At 46.4% G+C, this 19,142-nt stretch overlaps 2 protein-coding genes across 5 annotated transcripts in view; one reads left to right on the forward strand and one right to left on the reverse strand.

Annotated features, from left to right (window-relative positions):
* LOC139060976 (protein FAM91A1) overlaps positions 1-19,142 on the forward strand; it is a 54,187-nt gene that overhangs the window by 5,926 nt on the left and 29,119 nt on the right. For 2 of the 3 annotated variants that reach the window (XM_070540336.1, XM_070540337.1), the window contains exons 1-4: positions 13,762-14,014; positions 15,129-15,213; positions 15,998-16,149; positions 17,901-17,958. The exons of the other annotated variant lie outside the window; for it this stretch is intronic. In XM_070540336.1, the coding sequence (XP_070396437.1) occupies positions 13,943-14,014; positions 15,129-15,213; positions 15,998-16,149; positions 17,901-17,958 (367 nt within the window). In that variant the 5' untranslated portion in view covers positions 13,762-13,942. Of the gene's footprint in view, positions 1-13,761; positions 14,015-15,128; positions 15,214-15,997; positions 16,150-17,900; positions 17,959-19,142 lie in introns of those variants that run through there. 3 annotated transcript variants of the gene reach the window in all.
* On the reverse strand, positions 1,814-9,781 carry LOC139046846 (acetylcholinesterase-like). 2 transcript variants are annotated; one of them, XM_070520757.1, is made up of 3 exons: positions 9,618-9,781; positions 4,634-6,204; positions 1,814-2,223 (listed from the first exon to the last, which is right to left on the reverse strand). In XM_070520757.1, exons 2-3 carry the CDS (start codon positions 6,193-6,195, stop codon positions 1,923-1,925), a joined length of 1,863 nt encoding a protein of 620 aa, XP_070376858.1. In that variant the 5' UTR covers positions 6,196-6,204; positions 9,618-9,781; the 3' UTR covers positions 1,814-1,922. The 2 variants fall into 2 exon arrangements, with proteins under 2 accessions (XP_070376858.1, XP_070376859.1); XM_070520758.1 differs by having other exon boundaries at positions 9,611-9,781.

Below are 19,142 nucleotides of genomic sequence, written 5' to 3' on the forward strand. Positions count from 1 at the left end.
GGTTGATGAAGGGGGATTAAGAGCAATTAGGGTAGATTGTAAGGTGAATTACAGTAGGCTTTCCAAGGCTTTCGCATTCGCGTCTATTAGCCGATAAGGACACCTTGGATTTTTGGAATTTGTTTTGAACTGCGCTTCCACGCACTCATGAGTGGGTGACGATTATTATTTGGTTTTCTCACGGTTACAGGCAATGTGCAGGGGGTGTTCACATGATCGCGCACGCTTGCTGTTGATATCGACATCTAGGCGGAGGCCGCGGATCTTCGCTTTAATAGCTAATGTTTTAAAACACCTTTCTGCGGTTTTGTTCTGTGGGGAAACTTTTTCCATTGATTTAACACGAGCGGATATCATTGCATCAATGCGCTTTGGTTATGAGGGCTGATCAATCAATCATGATTGTGTTCATGACGTAGTAATGCAGAGAATATTCTGCAGGCAATAATGTTTAGGTAGTGCAACGTATTTCACCCTAATTCACCTTCATCAACCTTAATACACCTTAATCCATCTTAATACAATCACAAATCAATCATTAATTAATTAACTGCTAATCAGTAACCATCTCCTTTACATAGCTGGACGTGCTTTGATTTGCTTCCGGCTTTCCTTGGGTCATGTGAAATTTTCCATACCTCACAACGCGACCTAGAAACAGATTTAAGGCTTTCGCTTAATAAGCCACATGCAGAGGGATGTGCCACAAGCAATACCAGATGAGACGCACAAAGTAAAGCATCTCATCATGTAGCAGAAAAATTGTCTGGAGTAAAGAACTCGTCTCAAAGCTCCTTTTACATCAGTACACCAGTTCATACGGTTTTAAGAAAAAAAAAAAGAAACAACCTCCTCATAAACGTTGCATTCAGCATTATATCCATGCTGTTATGAGCATTTCTCAATTTTTTTAGTACCACTATGGCGCGCAAAATAATGCTCCTCCATAGATTGCTGCGGCCCGTCCGCGGGAGCCCAGGAGAAAAAGCGTGCCGTGTGCAGCCGTCGGGCGAGGAGAGTCCAGCAGGAAAGCGCCGCGTTGAGGAGAGTGCGCTACTTTCAAATTATCAAGGGGCTTCAGACGCAACATAGCGGTCGAAAGGGATCACCTGCTACAGGGATAGCGTGAGGGGGGGAGGAGAATCGCTCTCGGGATCCGTTGAGGGTCCGTATCTCTCTCACTCACACCCACTTAGCCACTGCAGAGTCCTTCCATGTTTAAAAAAAAAAAAACATGGAAGGACTCTGGCTGCTGCTTTGTCGGTCTCGTCGCGCAGGACGTCGGTGGCACGCGGCATTGGCACCGAAGGCTGCTGCTGCTGCTTGCTGGGGACGTATACTGCGACTGTCGCCTCGGCAATGGCATCGCCGTCAGGCGCGCTCTGATTGGCTGGTTGAGCAAAATCGGTTGACGTAGTGCTCAACCAGCCAATCGGCTTATCCCATCTTGCTTCAACAGCCAGTTAGAGCGCGCCGATGGTGAAGGCGTGGCCAAGGTGATGTAATTTCGCCGATGGTGATGGTCGCAGAATACGTCCCCCTGGCTGGAGCAGCACGTACCACTGTGGCGCATTACTCGCAGCGTAAAACTCGAAGGATCGCTCAGCGGCGTTCAATTGGGCATTGATGCTTTTGCATTTACAACTCGTAAGAAGTGCTTAGGTGTCGGGTTGTTCCAGGCGCTGTATTTTATCAGCTGTGATTGACTCGTAACGTGGCCAGACGCGCTCTCTGATCGGCTGAAAACGCGACCGTGACAGAATCTGTTCGGAGTTAGAACCCCGAACTCTACGGGGCCTGGAGTTGCCCGGAGTGCTTGTGACGTCACCTGCCCGCACCGCGGCGCATTTTATTGCTGTAACGGGCGCCAGTACCGCGGTATCCAACGCCAAGATGTTACGGAAACAAGAGAAGCTGACAGTTCAGCGAGGTCCTGCACGACGTCTTGCGTTCGAACTTTTAGAACTTCGGTGCACCTTAGTACTCTCTGGTGCTGCTTTGACACGAGATGGCTTGCTTTGAGCACCCACGGTCTTCCCGACAGGACGGGACCGGAGTGGCACATTGGATGCGTCGTAGGTCCTCCAAAACTTGCAATAGGCGTCCCGGTGAGCGCGCCCGACACTTTTGGTGGCATCCAGCACCAGATGTTGCTTGAGCCGATTCGTGCGCCTGGGCCAATCGGTCGACTGCGACCGTCCGCCTCCTCTGAAGTTGGGGTTCCTGGGCACAGCAAGAGTCAATTTTTACTCGGTTATTAAGTTAAGGCCAGCAGCAGAACTTTAGATTGTCCGTGGTGCTAAGCACGCGGGTTGATGCGTGTAATAATTAGGAGGCGATCTAAACCCCGTATTCTCAAACAAGCCTACGATGTGTGCGAACATTCGAAACTTTTGAATAAATAGTCGAATATTGCCTTCGAATCGAATAGTCACTATTCAAAAATGTTTCTGACTGTTTCTGAATATTTCAAACCGGCACTTGTACAAGCATAAGCTTTGTGCGAAATTGCAGCAAGTTTAATTCTGGCGGCCTTAGGCGTGAAGTTTCAGAGCACTCCATGTCGCTCTGGGAGTCCGACTGTCCTGGTTATGCCTCCGTCACTCGCCAATGATTCCTGTATATGTGAAAGAGATGATCATTCGTTTCTAATATTCATTTTGTGATCTTAAAATTCATAGGGTGTCTTACGTTATCCCCAAGACGAAGGCGAAAGGCTCAAGTGCTGATGCATTGAAGACGGTGTTAGATATGGAGCTGTTTCCTGCGATTACTTCGAGTTCCCCAGACCACATCGGATTGCAGCACAGCTAATTGAGGAATGCAGAAGCAGGAAAGCACATTCCAGAGGAGCGGCCGAGCAAACAAGTTTAAGGCAACAAGTTCACGTGCCAACAAGTTCGTGCGCCGCCGGGATTAGCAGGTGGGCATCCGACAATGGAGCATGAGCAGCCCTCCCCTTCTCCTCGTTAGAAGTGCATTGCCAGTCTGCGAGGCAACACCACAGAGAGCCGCCAGGTGTGACACCGCGACACGGGCGCCTACCATTGGCTGAAAGTGGCGTCATCGGAGCGGACTCTCCCATTGGTCAAACATGACGTGACTTACAGTGCTCGAAGGGTTTATAAGAAGCCTTCCAGAGAGACCTGAGCTTTCTGGGACATTCCCTGATTCCCGGATTCACCTCTCGAACTTCTTGCCGCGGGCCGCAGCGTCCGAGTTGCTGCCGGCCCGTAATGACTGTACGAATGTTACTGGACGCTCACCTCTCTGTATATAATGTAGAATAAATTCCTCCCAAGTTTTGTCTTCATCCCGACGTCCGTCCTCCAACCCCTACAACGGACACATGACGTACACATACTGCTTAATTCTCAAAGTCTACTTCGCTTAGTCATTCCTCTTAATTTGCTTAGTGTACTTCACTTAGTCATCTCCCTTAATTTCAAAGGTCGAGAGTTCGACTCCCACCTGTGGTTGTGGGTCCGAGTGACTAAATAACTCTTAATTCGCCTTAATTACCGCCAAAGGTGGTGAGTCTGACTCGCACCAAAAGCCGGAAGTTCGACTCAGATCAAAGGTCGTGGGTTCGAGTGCCTTAATTTTATCGTAGTTAACGTCGCCCTCATTAGCCCCAAAGGTCGAGAGTTCGTAGCCTTTTTCTAGCTTGCGTGTCGTGGACGTGTTTTCGCTCAAGGTCCACTGGCTGATGAGACAAAAAATGCTTTCGCCTTAAACTTGTTATAATGTGCTATGTAATGACAGAAACTTGCCAATGTTATGAATATGACCTGGGATGTGAAAATAGTTTTATATTAATGGTTAAAGCGGCCCTTCATTGTTAAAAAACTTCGTTTTGATTTGCTTCTGGCGCGATTCGCTTTTGATCCGTCCTCGAAATTCGCTATATGCACTGGGCACATAGCTGAGCTTCGACTTCAAGCTTTTTTTTTCCAGGACGTGATGATGGTGATCATGATCGTTAGTAGCATCCCCTTTAAATCGAGGTGGCGGCAAATGATCACCTAGCCTATGCTGTTAAAAGCACTTTGCAAAAAAAAATTATAATTTTTGAAACATTTCTGTTCTCCTGTGTTGAGTTGCGTTGCATTTCTGTGATTTCACCAGAATAATCTGTTGGTTGTCTTTATGTATTAACTTCCGTAATCTTATTTTATCCCATTAAAGGATTAATCTTGACTCCCATCATGACTGCAGCTTTCGTGTTCCACGACAGAGTCCAGTGCTAACTGATGCTGTTGTACCAAATGGTACATACACAGATAATTCGACTACGTAAAACACGTGAGATTTGACCAGCATTTTTCAAGTAATCTCTCGCTCGCACTAAGCCTCATATAATCGAACTTAGCATGACAAACTCGCACTGGGCACGAAAATACATTTGTGATATCCGATATTCGTTACAAGCATAGGTTCGTTACAGGCTGACATCGGCGATAAACATATCAGGTTTGCTTCGTTGTACCCGATAAGTCGGTATAACCGTTTTCGTTATATCGAGGTTCGTCAGCGACAGCCGCCTTACACGAAATCTGTAGCATGTCCGAAGCGCATGTGAAAACGGCCAGTGACTGCAGTGTGTCACGACTAAACGCGTGCATATACGTACCCGGTCTTGGCGAAGTTAGCCCAGTACCGCATGAGGCGACGGCTCACGCTTTTGTCCTCTTCGCTGCACCGCTGCGAGTGGTCGAGCGGCTCGCCGAACACGAAGGCGACTTCCTCACCGTGAATTACGCCCATCCACAGGGGCCACGGGTTCCGCGAATACCTGCGTGCGAACACGTACTGGTACACCGGTATCCCCGCTTGGACGAAGCGGTCCGCCCACCGCACTACGGGACACGTGAAGTGGTAGTCGCCTACTATCGAGTCCAGGGTCTTCAAGATCTTCGCGGCTGTGGAAGGCGTCTTACCGGCTGTGTACATTTTCAGGATCTTGTCGACCGGCGTCCCTCTCGGCGACGGATCCAGCGCTTTTAAAGCAGCTGCGAATTTTTGTGTCGTAACTTGCGGGTTCTGTTCCCTCACCGAGAGTCCGAAAAAGTACTGCAGGAAATAGGAACCTTCGTTAACGTTGGAACCCAGCATGACGCTGGTGCTTCTCGCGAATGCACCTGAATCCATCAGCGCCTGCGGCGTGCCTGGAAGGAAAGCGCCGTCTTCGACGGGAACGAACGGAAAGTCGACAATGCCACCGTTGTTCGATTCGCTTTTGACGACATCTTTGGGGTCCTTTGTGCGGAGGCAATTCAGTGTGCGTTTGTCCAAGCCGTCCGGGCATCCCAAAGCAGTAGCCAGCCTTCTTGCGGCTTTCCGAGCCGTGTGCCTGTCCTTGAAGCCCCAGGGCACCGTGGGCGATCCGCTTTGAAGAATGGCCCTGGCGAAGAGCGGCTTGGAGAGCGGCGACAAGATGTGCAAGCCCACGCTGACCGCTCCGGCGCTCTCGCCGAAAAGCGTCACTCGATTCGGGTTGCCTCCGAAGGCTGCGATGTTCTCTCGGACCCACTGGAGCGCCAGGAGCTGGTCGTAGAGGCCGGCGTTTCCGGGCAGCTGCTCACTGCCGAAGGAGAGGAACCCCAGCGACGCGACGCGATAGTTCATCGAGACCACGATCACGTTTTCCTCCGAAACCAGAGTCCTAGCGTCGTAGACGTCCAGCGTCGAAGTGCCGCTGTAGAAGCCGCCGCCGTAGATCCAGACGAGAACGGCGAATGGTTTCTTAGAAGGCGAACAACCGGGTGTCCAGACGTTGAGCTTGAGACAGTCCTCGCTCATCTCCGTGTTGGCGTTCCACATGACGCTGCCGCTGAAGTTCCCGTAGAGCGTGTCCAACACTTGAAAGCAGGAGTTGGGCTTCGCCGTGGCGTCGAACACGTCTGTCCACGGTTCGACAGGTTCGGCGCGGTCGAACCGGCGTTGACCGGTAGGAGGATTAGCGTACGGTATACCGTAAAAGACACGCACTGGTTTTCCGAGAGGCGACTTCGCGATGAATCCCTTGACCGGGCCGTTGGCCGTGTTTATCAATGTTTTTACCGGGCATTCATTTTTGAGACGATTGGGGGCCTTGTCATCTGGCTTGGCCGAGAGACATCGCAGGACGACGCCATCGCAGACCAGCAGCGTGAGCAACGCGACGTGACAGGGCACCGAATTTTCGTGAAGCATATCCTGTACCTGCAAACAATACAGAAAAATCATGAGCATAGCCAGTATTCAATTGAAGCCGGTCAGTTCTGGAAGCATGCGCGTCGAGTTGGAATAAATTTCGAAGCTACATGTAGCCATGGGCGTATTTACCAGGGGGCAAGGGAGGCACTTAATTGTCCTGCCCCCCACCCCATCTATTCTATCGGGCACTTTAGCCTGCACTGAAAAGCCCAACAAAAATACAGCTGAAACTATTTTCTTTTATTGCAATGTCAATTATATATAGACACTCCGTCGCTACTTCAAGGGGTGTGGGATCAATGCAGCGTCGGATATGGCAGTGAGGACGGGTGCTTGCATAACCGACTTGCAGGCACCGGTGAGGCGAGCCCGTGGTCTGTTCAAGTCGCGCAAATGTCAGCGACGAGTGCATTGACCTCCTATTCTGTTAAGCGCATTTCCTACGTCGCCGTGAGCTTCGGTATAAAGTCCAAAGGCGATAACACCGTCGCCGCGCACCCTACGCTGTTATATGCGAGTGAAGGCGTGCGAGGGGAGCCCACGATCGCGGCTGAATATCGCCCCCGCGAAAGAGACGAAAGCGGGGAGGAAGCGCGCCGTCTTCCGTCGTGCGCGAGGCACCCAACGTTGCAAGGCACCGGGAAGGTGGGGGAGAGGTAGAGGTGGGGGGGGGGGGGGGGGGGGAGGTTCTACTCCGGCTGCAACTGCGCAGGTGGCAGTTGCGCGTAGTCGAGCAACCGTATCTTGAGAGCGATCTGCGTTGGGGGCAGAGTCTAGGTGCGTCGGCGGCTCGCAGTTGTGTGCGTTGTTAGGATCGGCCTGCAGCTATTTTAGCCCGCTGCACGTGTTCCAATTCAACCGGACGGGGCACACTTCAGAGAACTGCGGACAACCGGCAGCCACGTGGCGCAGGGTCAGCTCAGGGGAGTTCTCGAGGGGAGGTAATTGGCGGAACCTCCCCATGAGCTTTTCGAGACGCAAGACAATGTGCTACCCGGAACGGCTCAGAGTTCTACGAAGCCCCTCTGACGTCGGCTCCGGATCATTACACCTGTGTGTGTGTGCGGCACGTGTATGTGAGTCCTCATCATCCTCCAAAAGGGCGGGTCATCTTGAATGACGTCGAACTATGACGTCGAGCAGAGAGCTTATAAGCAGCGATTGTCGGCTGCTAGAGTGTGCTCGTTGTCGTGCTCGAGATGTACTAGTGAGCTGAGGGCTCGTTGTCGTGCTATAAATGTACTCGTGAGCTGTGTGCTCGTAAGCTGTTTGCTGTATGTTAGTCTTGCGGGCTCCATGCATCTGGGAGTCACTCTAGACTGTCGATGTATGTCTTGTCTAAGATGTAAATAATGTAAATAAATCCTGTTCACCTAGTTCCTCCCAAGTTCATCCCTACAGCTACGCTGAATGGCAGCGGTGAGATCGGCTTACGGCTCCTAGATCAGCCTACGGCTCCTAGATCGGCCTACAGCTCGTAGATCGTCCGACAACTCTAACAAATGGTGGCAGCGGCGAGATCGTCCGACGAATCTAATAGCGTGCGGTGTGTTTACGGCGCTCACTTTGCGTCGGAGCGATAAACAGCACGGACTTCGCTCGCTGCTGCCGCGTTTCCTCACGCCAGCGTTCTGCACAGCGAGTTTCCGCGGTCATCTATAGTCAGATGTGTTCATGTTTGCTTGTGCGCGCGTCACACCGCGCTTGTTAAGTTAGTTAGTGTGCCTATATGTTTACAAGTTTATACGGCCGATAATACTACTATCCTTACTTCGTATAGCTGTCGACTAATTTGCTTTCGCAATCGATGCTTCGCCTTTCGGGCGAAACTGCGACTTCTTTTTTTTTTGGGGGGGGGGGGGACCGCCTGAGGGCATTTGTGGTAAGCTCCCAGTCAGGATCTGGCAACGCCTGCCGTGTGCATTCCAACCCATTTTTATTCTTCTGCAAATTTCTTTCGTGATCAGGGTCTCCTGTGAGTAATTGACCTAGATAAACTTACTCCTTTACAGAATCTAGAGGCTGACTAGCCATCCTGAAATCTTGTTCCCTTGCCAGGCTATTGAACATTATCTTTGTCCTCTGCATAATAATATTCAACCCCACTATTACACTTTCTCTGTTGAGGTCCTTAATCATTTGTAATTCGTCCCCAGCGTTGCTGAACATGACAATGTTATCTACAAGCCGAAGGTTGCTGAGATATTCGCCGTTGATCCTCACTCCTAACCCTCCCCAGTTTAATAGTTTGAATGCTTCTTCCAAGCACGCAGTGAATAGCATTGGAGAGATTGTGTCTCCTTGCCTGACCTTTTCTTGACAGGTGACTTTCTACAATTCTTGCCGAGCCGAGGTAGCTGTGGATTCTTTGCAGATTTTTCCAAAGATATTGACGTATGCCTCCTGTACTCCTTGATTACGTAACGCCTCTCTGACTGTTGGCATATCTCCCCTGAATCAAATGCCTTTTCGTAACTATATGAAAGCCATATAGAGAGGTTGATTGTATGTATTCTGCAGATTTTTTGGTTACCTGATTGATGACATGGATGTGATCAATTGGGGTGCTGGTCCCCGCCACCTGCGGCCAGTTATATATTCATCCACTTTCATTTCCGTTTATTTATCATTTCTTTAATTCAGTAACTACAAGTAATTTGCGTTATGTCCTTGGTGCATTTGCTGGCTTCCTATAATACATATATATATATATATATATATATATATATATATATATATATATATATATATATATATATATATATATATATATATATATATATATATATATATATATATATATATAGCATCAGTTTTCAGTTTTTGAAACTGGTGCCAGCGTCAGAGTACCTTTTGTGCGTATGCCTTGCAAGCTCACCGGCTCAAGTTCGTTAGTTAATTAGCGAGCCTTCACTTGTTAGTGCATTGTAAATTCTAGTTTTGTATTGCCCTTCTTTTCCAATCCAGCTCAACCAGTAGGGAATGCATGCAAACGAACAACTGCCATCCGCTCTACTGCAACGCCCAGCCACTACAAAGGAAAGCGGGGTGTCCTTTGTAGGAATTGAAAACGCGTGTACGGCTGTCCTTTGTAGGAATTAAACCCATGGCTACAACTTCGTAGCTAAACGAAGCTACAACCTCGTAGGAATTGAAACCCCGTGGGTTTACTTTGTAGCTTCTTGATGCCGCCGGGTGTACAACGTTTTTTTTTTCTCTCTCTCTTTCGTGAGCTTTCCTCCTCTTACGGACTCCCACAAAACTGATTTGGCGCCGAGTAGAACTGCGTCTTCCACGCGCGATTAGAAGAATTAGTTTAAACGCATCCTACTATATCAGGACAGAGCAACAAAATAAAGACTGCGGCGTACACTGAAGACAATTGAAAGCATGGCTCAAAACCAATACTAACCACTCACCCAACGTCGGTGCAATACGTGTATACTTGCTCGGTGGCAATGTAAGCCTTAGCTCCTCCCTCGCATGCACCTTAAAATATCGGCCGCCGAGGTCATCCTCGTTCATGTCAACAGAACGCAGGCGCCTTCTTGTCAGAAGGAACGGGAGACCAGCATTTCATGAAGTGACAGCTCCTGTAAGACTCCCATCATGCCCCTCGATATATACAGGTGGCTAGCACAAAAGGGATGCGTTACGTTTTCTTTTTTCATCGTTTATTCGAGACAATGAAAGCGTCCGACAGAAGACGCGGAATATAAGCTCCTGCTCTATAAAACATGTGTCTAGTCTAACGTCCGGCTTGTAATCCATTTCACAGACGATCTAAATCTGATTTGAAAAACGTCGCAGAAAACCCCGTCTATAAAACAGATTTCCAAATGCCTACAGAATCTCACAAAAACCGATGTCAAAGCATGTTTTAGGACGCTTTCGAAGCGTCATGATTCTTTCTGTATAGTGTTTTGATCTTGTTTTTTTCTGCTTAGCTTTATAGTTGTGTACAGTGGCAACGAAAAAAAAAATCAATGTGAGTAACCAACGATTGGTGCGGCGAAATTGCGACACGTGGTGCTGCAGCTAACGAGAAAGTTAGGACGAGCAAGGTCCAGGACTTGCATTTGAAAATGCGGCTGTTTGATGGAAGCCAGGGGTACAATCTGGGCTCGATGGCAACCAAAGGTCAGTGGGACGCCTCGCATTAAGCGCTCACAGGAAGACAACAAATGAAGCTTTGCAGGGTGATATGGGATGGACAAGTTTTGGAGTGAGGGAAGCTCAGAGTAAGATTGATTATGAAGAACGACTGAGGAATTTGGAAGAAAGTAAATGGACTGGGAGAGTGTTCAGGTATTTGTACAGGAAAACCATTGATTCGCAGTGCAGGACAAGAACTAGGAAGTCTATCAGGAATTATACGCGATCAGCATGTAGCGAGTAACATGGCAACAAAGAATGTCAAGCGCAAAGTCAGAGAGGCTGAAACAGTCTTATGGGTGGCGGCAATGTAAAACAAACCTGCTATGAATAACTACTTAAGAAACAATTTATGGTAACTCAAAGGGAACCTCTTTTCGAAGCGAGATCAGAATGTTTTATAAGACGCTTATAAAGCGAGATACAACAAGGAAGAAGAAGCATGTGATTTCTGCGGTAACTCTAGGGAAACGATGGAGCACGTTTTATTAAAATGCGAAGATATCTGCCCCAGCGGTCCATTTAGGCACCTCAGGCCTCCTTGAAGCCTTTGGGTTCAGCGAGAGCCGGGGAAAAGTAAACAAGTCCGCAATAAAGATTTGTAAGAGGCGATTGAAATATTGGTGGAATAAAAGTAGGGAAACGACAAACAACGGAGGCATACAAAAACAAAGTTCCCAGCAGGGGTTCAGAAAGTTTGGTGATGGGAAGCCATCATGTTTTCTTTTTTTTTAAATATAGGCAGGACATTAGGCAATATAGTAAGAGCTTGGCGGCTCAACCCATTCCAAAAGCGACGCTCATAGCATCCATCCATCCATCCATGTGTACCGGGTGGCCATTCCCACTCTTCACATTCCGAGCGTAGTTAAGTCTACCAGTCGTGGTTCGAAAATAATTGTTTAGTTTGGCGACTGGTTAACGCATGAACCAGAGCTGAAGAGATGTTGATGTTCTCGCGGCCGCCGTTGCAGATAATTGCTGACTCATCGCACCCTTACCTCATGATTTTTGGGTGTAAGGGTGGGAGTTGTAGACCGATTTATACCCATACTTACTCTTCCAAGGGCGTAAATTGTTTTAGTGTGTAGTTCAAAGATCACGAACACCATGGGCGTTATTAGTGTGACTTAGCATTCTCGGCGGAAAATTAGCGAGCGCAGAGTTTCAAGGAAACGCAAGCAAGACATATGTGACAATTATTGTTTGGGGAAAAGATACGCCCCAGAGATTGTGAACTTCCTTGGAGCGTACTCATCCTTTTAGGTGAACCTTTCTAGGTTCGCGGTTACGAAACTTCAACACAAACAGGAGGGACAGAGAAAGAAAGTGCACATCGCCGCAACAAATGCGGCTGCAAACCAGAATTTGAGAGGTGCTCGATTTTGTATAGAAGCCAAGGACCAAGCAAACCGTGAACTTGCAGAGACTTCTTTTTTTCTCATTGGGCAATTCAAAGAGACATGCGTCAGCCATGAATCGCTTACCTTGCATGACACGGAATACTACTACACTGATAATTCGTTTTACATTGTCCGTGCCGGTTAAAAGTGCGTCACTTCTGTTCTTTTTGTATTTTCCTGGAATGCTGCGTTGTGGTTTGATTCTGGTGTTCTGCGGTCTTTTGCTTTTTCCTTTTTTTCCTTTTGTATGTGTATACGTTCTTCGGGGTAGTTTCGAATAAAAATTCAGTTGTGAGACAGCGCTCCTGTTGTGCACTCCCTTTCTTTGTCCCTTGTGTTTGCTGTAAAGTTTCGTAATCATGAATCCAACGTTCTAACTAGCCCATCTGGAAGTCTTGATGCGCCACCTTTCTAAGTGTTACACCCGCTTAATTGTGTTTCTCTCTCGCAAATCGACGATAATGGCTATCTTTCTTGTGATACTTTATCGCTGTTGACACTCTGAAAAAAAGCGTACACCCTCTGGGACGTGTCTTGTCCCCAAACAATGATCACATTCCCGTTATCGTCTCGCTTGCGCTTCCTTTCTTGCAAACTCTGCACTCGCTACTTTCCTTACCAAGAATGGCATATCTCACGCTGATAATTAACGGGCGTGCCGTTCGTGATTAGGAAAAACCGAGCGCGCAGCGTTAAAGAAAGGAAAAGGACCTAAGACAATCAAATTACAATTATTTGTTTGTGAGCAGATAAACCCTAAATTATGCAAATCTCTTTTTTTTAGATTGTGACCCTGCTCTTTCCCGCATAGCTTTCTAGACATGAAAGTATAACCAGTGAACAGTAATCTGCATTCAATAAAGAATTGTCTCAAAGAATAATGCTAAAGTTAACCCAAAGAAATATTTCCCGCCACGCACGTATTGCCATTCGTAAATGCTACTTTAAAAACGTTTACACCCTTTGGGGCGTATCTTTGTCCTACAACAGCAATCGCCATCGATCTCATGCGCCTTTTCTTTAACGCTGTCGCTGTGCGCCTGATTCTTGCACTCTTAGACAAATGCACACCCTTCACTCTTAAAACGGTTGCACCCTTTGGGGTGTATATTTGTCCCACAACAATAATCGTCATCTGCCTTGCTTGCGTTTCCTTTCCTGAAAACTCGGCGCTCGCTACTTTCCTGTCGAGAATGCTGCGTCACACTGATAAGGCGCATGTCGTTCGTGACTGGAAAGTACCCGGCTCGCAGCGTTAAAGAAAGGAAACGCGGGCAGCACGGATGACGATTATTGTTGTGGGACAAGATACGCCCCAAAGGGTGTAAATATTTCTAAGAGTGTTTGGGTCATAATATCTTGCCACACAACGATAATCATCTTCTGTCTTGTCCGCATTTCCTTTGTTTAAAGCCCGGTACTTCACTCTAAAGAAAATTTAAACCTTTTGGGGCTTTTTTTGTCCCCAAACAACACTCTACACTCTTAGAAAAATTTACACCCTTTGGAGCTTATCTTGTCCCACACCAATAATCGTCATCTGTCCTGCCCGCGTTTCCTTTCTTCTCGCGAAAACAACGCGCGCGGCAGACTTTGTCCCAATTACAAATGGCTTTCAGGATACAGCCATAGAGAAAGACAGTGGCCAGCCGGGCTGCCCTGAGCAGAAATTAGTTATCGTTATTTGTTGTAAACGTAAGTCATAATATTGATCAAGGCGCGCTGTGTGCGGTTGCGCGCCGTCCAAAGAGGAAACCGAAAAAGGAACTTCAACCTGCGTGTGCTCGTTCAATGGCTTGTTGTTTCTGGTTCTTTATTCTATGGTTTTCATTATCGTGACGTCCAGGCCGCACGAGCAAATAAATGAACGACGTTGGTACGGATAATGACTCAATGTATCCATTTCGAAGTTCGCCGAAGCTCTCTCCCGGAGCGTCCGTACCTCGTTGCAACGGAGAAACTGTGTCAAGGAGGAAGTTGTTGGTTCAGAAATAAAACGCGAAACCGCGCCTTTTCCAAAACCGGCATCGACGGCGTCATCAGTTAAACATGGCCGCTCAGCATTTTGTCTGCTGGAACTTGGCAAGTGGTTGAAGCTTTCGCGTCTCTCCCTCCACTCTTATGTTGGGGCCGGCCAGGCCCTCGTATTAGGTCCTGCTTTTTGTGTTTGTCCCTTCCGCGTAGCCATGAATGCAGACATCGAAAGTTTCATCAGTAGGAACTGTCCCTGGAGCAAGCTGCCGGACAGCGCAAAGCGGGTGAGCATGCACGCGTCGTCAGCTGTTTGCGATCTGTTTGCTCAAAGCCGCGTTTCTTTGACCGTGTTTCATTGTTCTGAATTTCGTACTAACAGTGCTGATGTATTGAAACCATTTTCTCTCTGTCTTAAGGCGTCAGGGTCTGTCGTTTGCGGATCGTCCTTTTTTCCCCCTTTCGGGTGGACCGAAAGCGTGCTTTCTGATCTGCTTTACTTAATTGAGAAAGAAAATGCGGTGATTAGGAGTATCTGCGGCGTCTGCTGTCAAAGTAACGAGTATTACCTGTCATTGATAGCTTGCTAACAGGACTAACTGGGTACTTGGTTTTGCTGTGGACTAACTGACAACTTACGGTAACGAACGCTCCCGTTCATATAAACCTAAAGTGGTCATCTGCAAATGTTACAAACTACTTCACATGCGATGTGCATGCAAAGGGGAATGAATGGATGACCAGTATTGTTGTTGATGTTCTGCGAAACTCGGAATCGGGACGGCGAGGTTCTGGGTAGCAGACGAAATAGCGTCAACGCGACAAACAATAAATAATGTTTGCTGCCTTCACGTACGTTAGCACGTTAGCAAAAATATTATTTCTGCCTTACGCGTTGCTCTTAATTGATTAGGAATTATCGGAAGCACGTGTTCCTCACCACTCATCGTTAAGCCGTACAATCGAAATCCATCGAGCATACTTATTTTGTATTATATTTTAATTTTCTTTTCCTTTTTTCGCTTGGCGTTGATTCGACGACATTACAAAATGCTTAAGTCACTACTTGTACAAGTTCTTCGAGTGATGAGTACTTTACCTTTCTGGCCCGACTGAAGAGAATGTTATTTGTTTTTCTGAATTGTGCGAATGAATGAATGAATGAATGAATGAATTGCCAGAGAAAAAGAACAGTCCGTTGTGTTATTGTTCTGTTGCTCACCAAGTTGCCTTGAATGAAGAATATAAATTTAGTGCCTGTCAGTGCAGCTTCAAATTCAGTCCACCTTCATATGGAGATCACACAGTGTTTTCTTTTGCTGGAATGTACGATAGAACGACATGTCGAAATGCAAAAATGGACTGTGTACGTACTGCTTTCCTCTGATCTTATCCACACAGCTGCTTGGAAATTCGGAGAAAGAGTTCGAGAAGACTGTCTTTCAGTATAGCATCAAAAACCAGCTGCGGTTCCGGGGAAACCTGGGTGAGCTGTACTTCTTCCTGTTGTGTAGGCTGCCTTTCAGAAGCCGCAAATCTGCAAAGGTGTAACTTCTCATTTGATTACTGTTTCGTAGGATAATGTACCTTGCGTTGTGTGTGTCACACACAACTTGCCACACGATGCCGTGAAGGCAGAGAGAACGTCCTCGATTTCTGATCAGCTGCTTGGAATGTTTATGTGAAAGCTGTGATAAGCTTTGACCCAAGCCAAGCCAAGCTTGTGTACTTTCATTTGATATAGAGGTCTCCTAACTAATACACACTTGAAGAAATGTACACCCTTTGGGGCCTATCTTGTCCCACAACAATAATCGTCATCCGCCTTGCCTGCATTCCCTTTCTTTAATGGTGCGAGCCCGGTATTTCCAAGTCACGAATGGCATGTACTTTATCAGCGTGACACAGCATTCTTGAAAGGAATGGAGAAAGTGCCGAGTCTTCAAGAAAGGAAACGCAAGCAAAGGCAACTTACTGTTTGTGAGCAATTGACTTCTGTTTTGCTGATTTAACAAACTGCGAGTTGTATTACATTTCATCTCTTCGTTTTGATCCTTCCACGCTCACACTGTTTACAGTGTTTCGATTGTTCCCCATTCTTGCCTACTTGTGATCATGAAAGCTTTCGTATGCTGGCGATCTCGTTGGCCGATGACACGAAAACATGTTTGTTGTGCGGGAAAAATTGGATGAGCTAAAGCATAACTAATTGGTGCTTGTACACTCAGTGAATGATATGTTGCTGTCTTTTGCCTTCTCTCAACTACTAGTGCGAACATACCACCGGGATGAAAAGTCCTACTATGACAGCGTGCTACAGTACAGCCGAAGTCACCTGATGCTCTACCCATACCACTTGTCTGACTATATTGTCACGAGAATGCGCATCACCCCTTTTCAGTATTACATTTCCATTATGCAGGTAAGTCATCATCATTAAAGGCTTGGAACGAGACTTCTGGTATGTTGACTGGTAGTTTTGGGGTGCTGTGAAGTTAGTATAAGGCAGTGTTCAAGGTGTATTATGAGAATAAGTGGCCTCTGGTAATCATGACAAAACTTTATCATTGCCTTTATCATTGCTTTTTGTGCTTGTGCGCAAGCTTAGTTTGCTGTCTACCTAGTTTGTGGCACTACCTAAGTGCTCTGAAATGTCCAGTTGTAAATGCCATTGATTGCAGCTATGAAGGTAATAAAAGAATGTGCATTTCTTTTACTGTAGCCTGCACATACAACTGCTTTGTCCATTTAGAATACTGATCTCATTAGGCTACTAAATGAAACTAGACAGAGGTTGGTGGCTGGTATGATAGCTCAATTCTTATGCCTTTGAGGAATACTGATAAAGCCACTGTTACTTTGAAAGGAGGTTTGATAAGCAAAAAAAAAAATGCACAAACAAAATACAGGTGGCGCCACTGCGTTGAAGTCCCCGCACCTACCAGCTGTAAGAGGACACCTTAAAGGGCTAGTTTTAGATAGTGCAGATGTAGAGGAATATCTCAGCAAAATTTTACATTTGAGATATGATTGAATGCATCACAGAAGCCAAAACTGAAACTGAAAAAAAAAGAGAGAAAGAAAAAGAAAGCTGCCATTACCACTCTCTAAAAACGACACACAATCTAGTCAGTGCCACCCTAACAATTACATGGTTCGAACTCGAACACAATTTGTATAGATGTGCCAGCCAATTATAGGTTGCCTTATTTGCCTGACATCTTGGTTTTTCTCCCTGCAGATTGGTTGTTGTGTCACTGGTTTCAGGGTGAAACCAGTGACGTGGATGTAGGGCAAATTTGATGGGTCATCTTGATATCACTGCTCAGCCATAGCTAACACTTTAGCTTGAAACAACGAGCTTTTATTTTCCAATTAGCCTAGCATTTACATAAGCAAAGGAAGGTCATTAGGCTGCGAGCAGACTCTAGCAGGCTTGGCCTTCTTTCAGAGATGTAGCTTCAAGTGCAGGCGCAATGTGTTTTTATGAGTGGAGCTTGCTTGTTATTCTTAGATTGTGACTGACTACAGAATGTTGAGGAGCAGCGTCACTTCTCGGCATGATTTCTGGGTCGATGCAGTGCTAGAAGCGCGCTGAAAATCTTGGAACTGATGTGCAGGGTTCATTGTCATTGTCTGATTCATTGTCTGCTAACCACTAGGTGTTTGTGTTGTCTGCTGAGGTGCTATCAGAGGACATGCTAAAATTGGCCAATTATGAGCTCTGCAGCTTTTTCAAGACTGCTTCAGTAGCGCACGCTCATTTGTAACCAATTTAGCCTTTGATGCGAGATTTCGTTGCAGTTGGCTTTTAATTGTTTACTGGTAACCAAGGATTTGTTTGCATTCTGAAAGAACCAGAGGATGAATTGAACAAGTTTTGAGAACTTGTCTCATGTCAAAGGGGCCCAAGTACAAGAAAATACCTGGAAATCCGTGACAACACGACGCTACATTGGGGCCCATGTTTCTGTGAAAAATTCGAGAAAGTAAAGTTTAGCCTTCATTTGCTCCAGTAGCATTCGGACTTTTTTGAAATATGAATGAAATACTAGCAAATGAAAAATAGAATGTTGAAAGTTTAGTTTTAAACTGTTATTTTTTACTCTTTAGTTTCTCTGTAGGCTTGTTCTTTCAATGCCTCATTCTTCGTTTGGATTTGACGTGTTGCAGGACCTCATGGAGCAGGAACGAAGCTACGATTCATTGCCTAATTTCACTGCTGCCGATTGTGAGTGGTCGCATCGCTCCTAATTTTCTTTGTTCGCGCCAGTCAGAGTCACCCTGGGAACATCATTACCAGATGGGGAGAAATAAAGCGATGCTGTCGTTATCTCATTACCTTCGAGTGCGATTCGAATACCACAAGATTTGCAAGGAAGTCTAGGATGTAGCATCAACGTGCCCACGTACCACACCATGTTGCATCTTTATCTCTCTTTTCTGTTTCCTTCAGAATATGCATGTCCCACTTCGACACCTGAGGTACAGGAGCCCTAAATGTTGCTTGGTTTGTGTCATTCCTTTCTGTGCATGCAACTTTCATCACAATTCTTCCCTCATCAAGCATTGTACATTGCCTTCGTCCTTGTGACATTTCTGTGTATATGCCTCACACTGAATCCACCCAAATTGGAGTTTGTATTTTTTGGCATAGCTTGTGAGCAGTGACGTACTACATAAACATGTAAATTGCACAACACTAAGGTTGTGACCTTTGTGGGGGATAAATGTAAGCATTAAAGAAATTGTGTGACAATAAGGTTGTGACCTCTGTGGTGGAGAAATTTAAACATTCCATGAGATTACATGTGTCACCGCGTGAAAGTAAACAAATTCATGCACATCGCTGTTAGTTTTAAAGCATTTATTTAACTGCTTTACTAAAGCTTTACTTCACATAGATTCCAACATGTGAGCTCCCGTCTCACACTGTACTATCTCTGCTGCCTGCTTTTTGCCATAGATGGCACCAAAATTGGGGTTTTTGCCACGTTGTAGATGTGACAGGTACTCTGCATCACTATGAAGATGACGACAAGGACTCAGCTGCCACCCTTTGCTTGTGCTGACCTTGGCCCTAGCTACAGTGTTATGTCCTCCTGCCACTTTTCTTAAAGTGTACTTTTGGATGCATAATTTCTCCGTAATAATATGGTTAGGTTAGTTCATGGGAATATCGCATTTCCTTTCTCTTAGAATTCATCTTCTTAAGGAGCCTTGATTGGCAGATTACTCTTTTGAAATGCTCTTCATTCAAGTGAAAATGCTGTTTGTCTATTAGAAGAGCTGCAATACAAGCCATAATTATCCCTTTCAACTTTATGCCTGAACCATGTGGGAACCATGACATGCTGGTGAAGCCGCAGATCTCATAATATTTGTGCTTTTTAGGGCAGTTTAACACTGAAACAG

This window comes from Dermacentor albipictus, chromosome 6 (genome assembly GCF_038994185.2).
Source record: "Dermacentor albipictus isolate Rhodes 1998 colony chromosome 6, USDA_Dalb.pri_finalv2, whole genome shotgun sequence".
In the NCBI taxonomy this organism is placed as follows: domain Eukaryota; kingdom Metazoa; phylum Arthropoda; class Arachnida; order Ixodida; family Ixodidae; genus Dermacentor; species Dermacentor albipictus.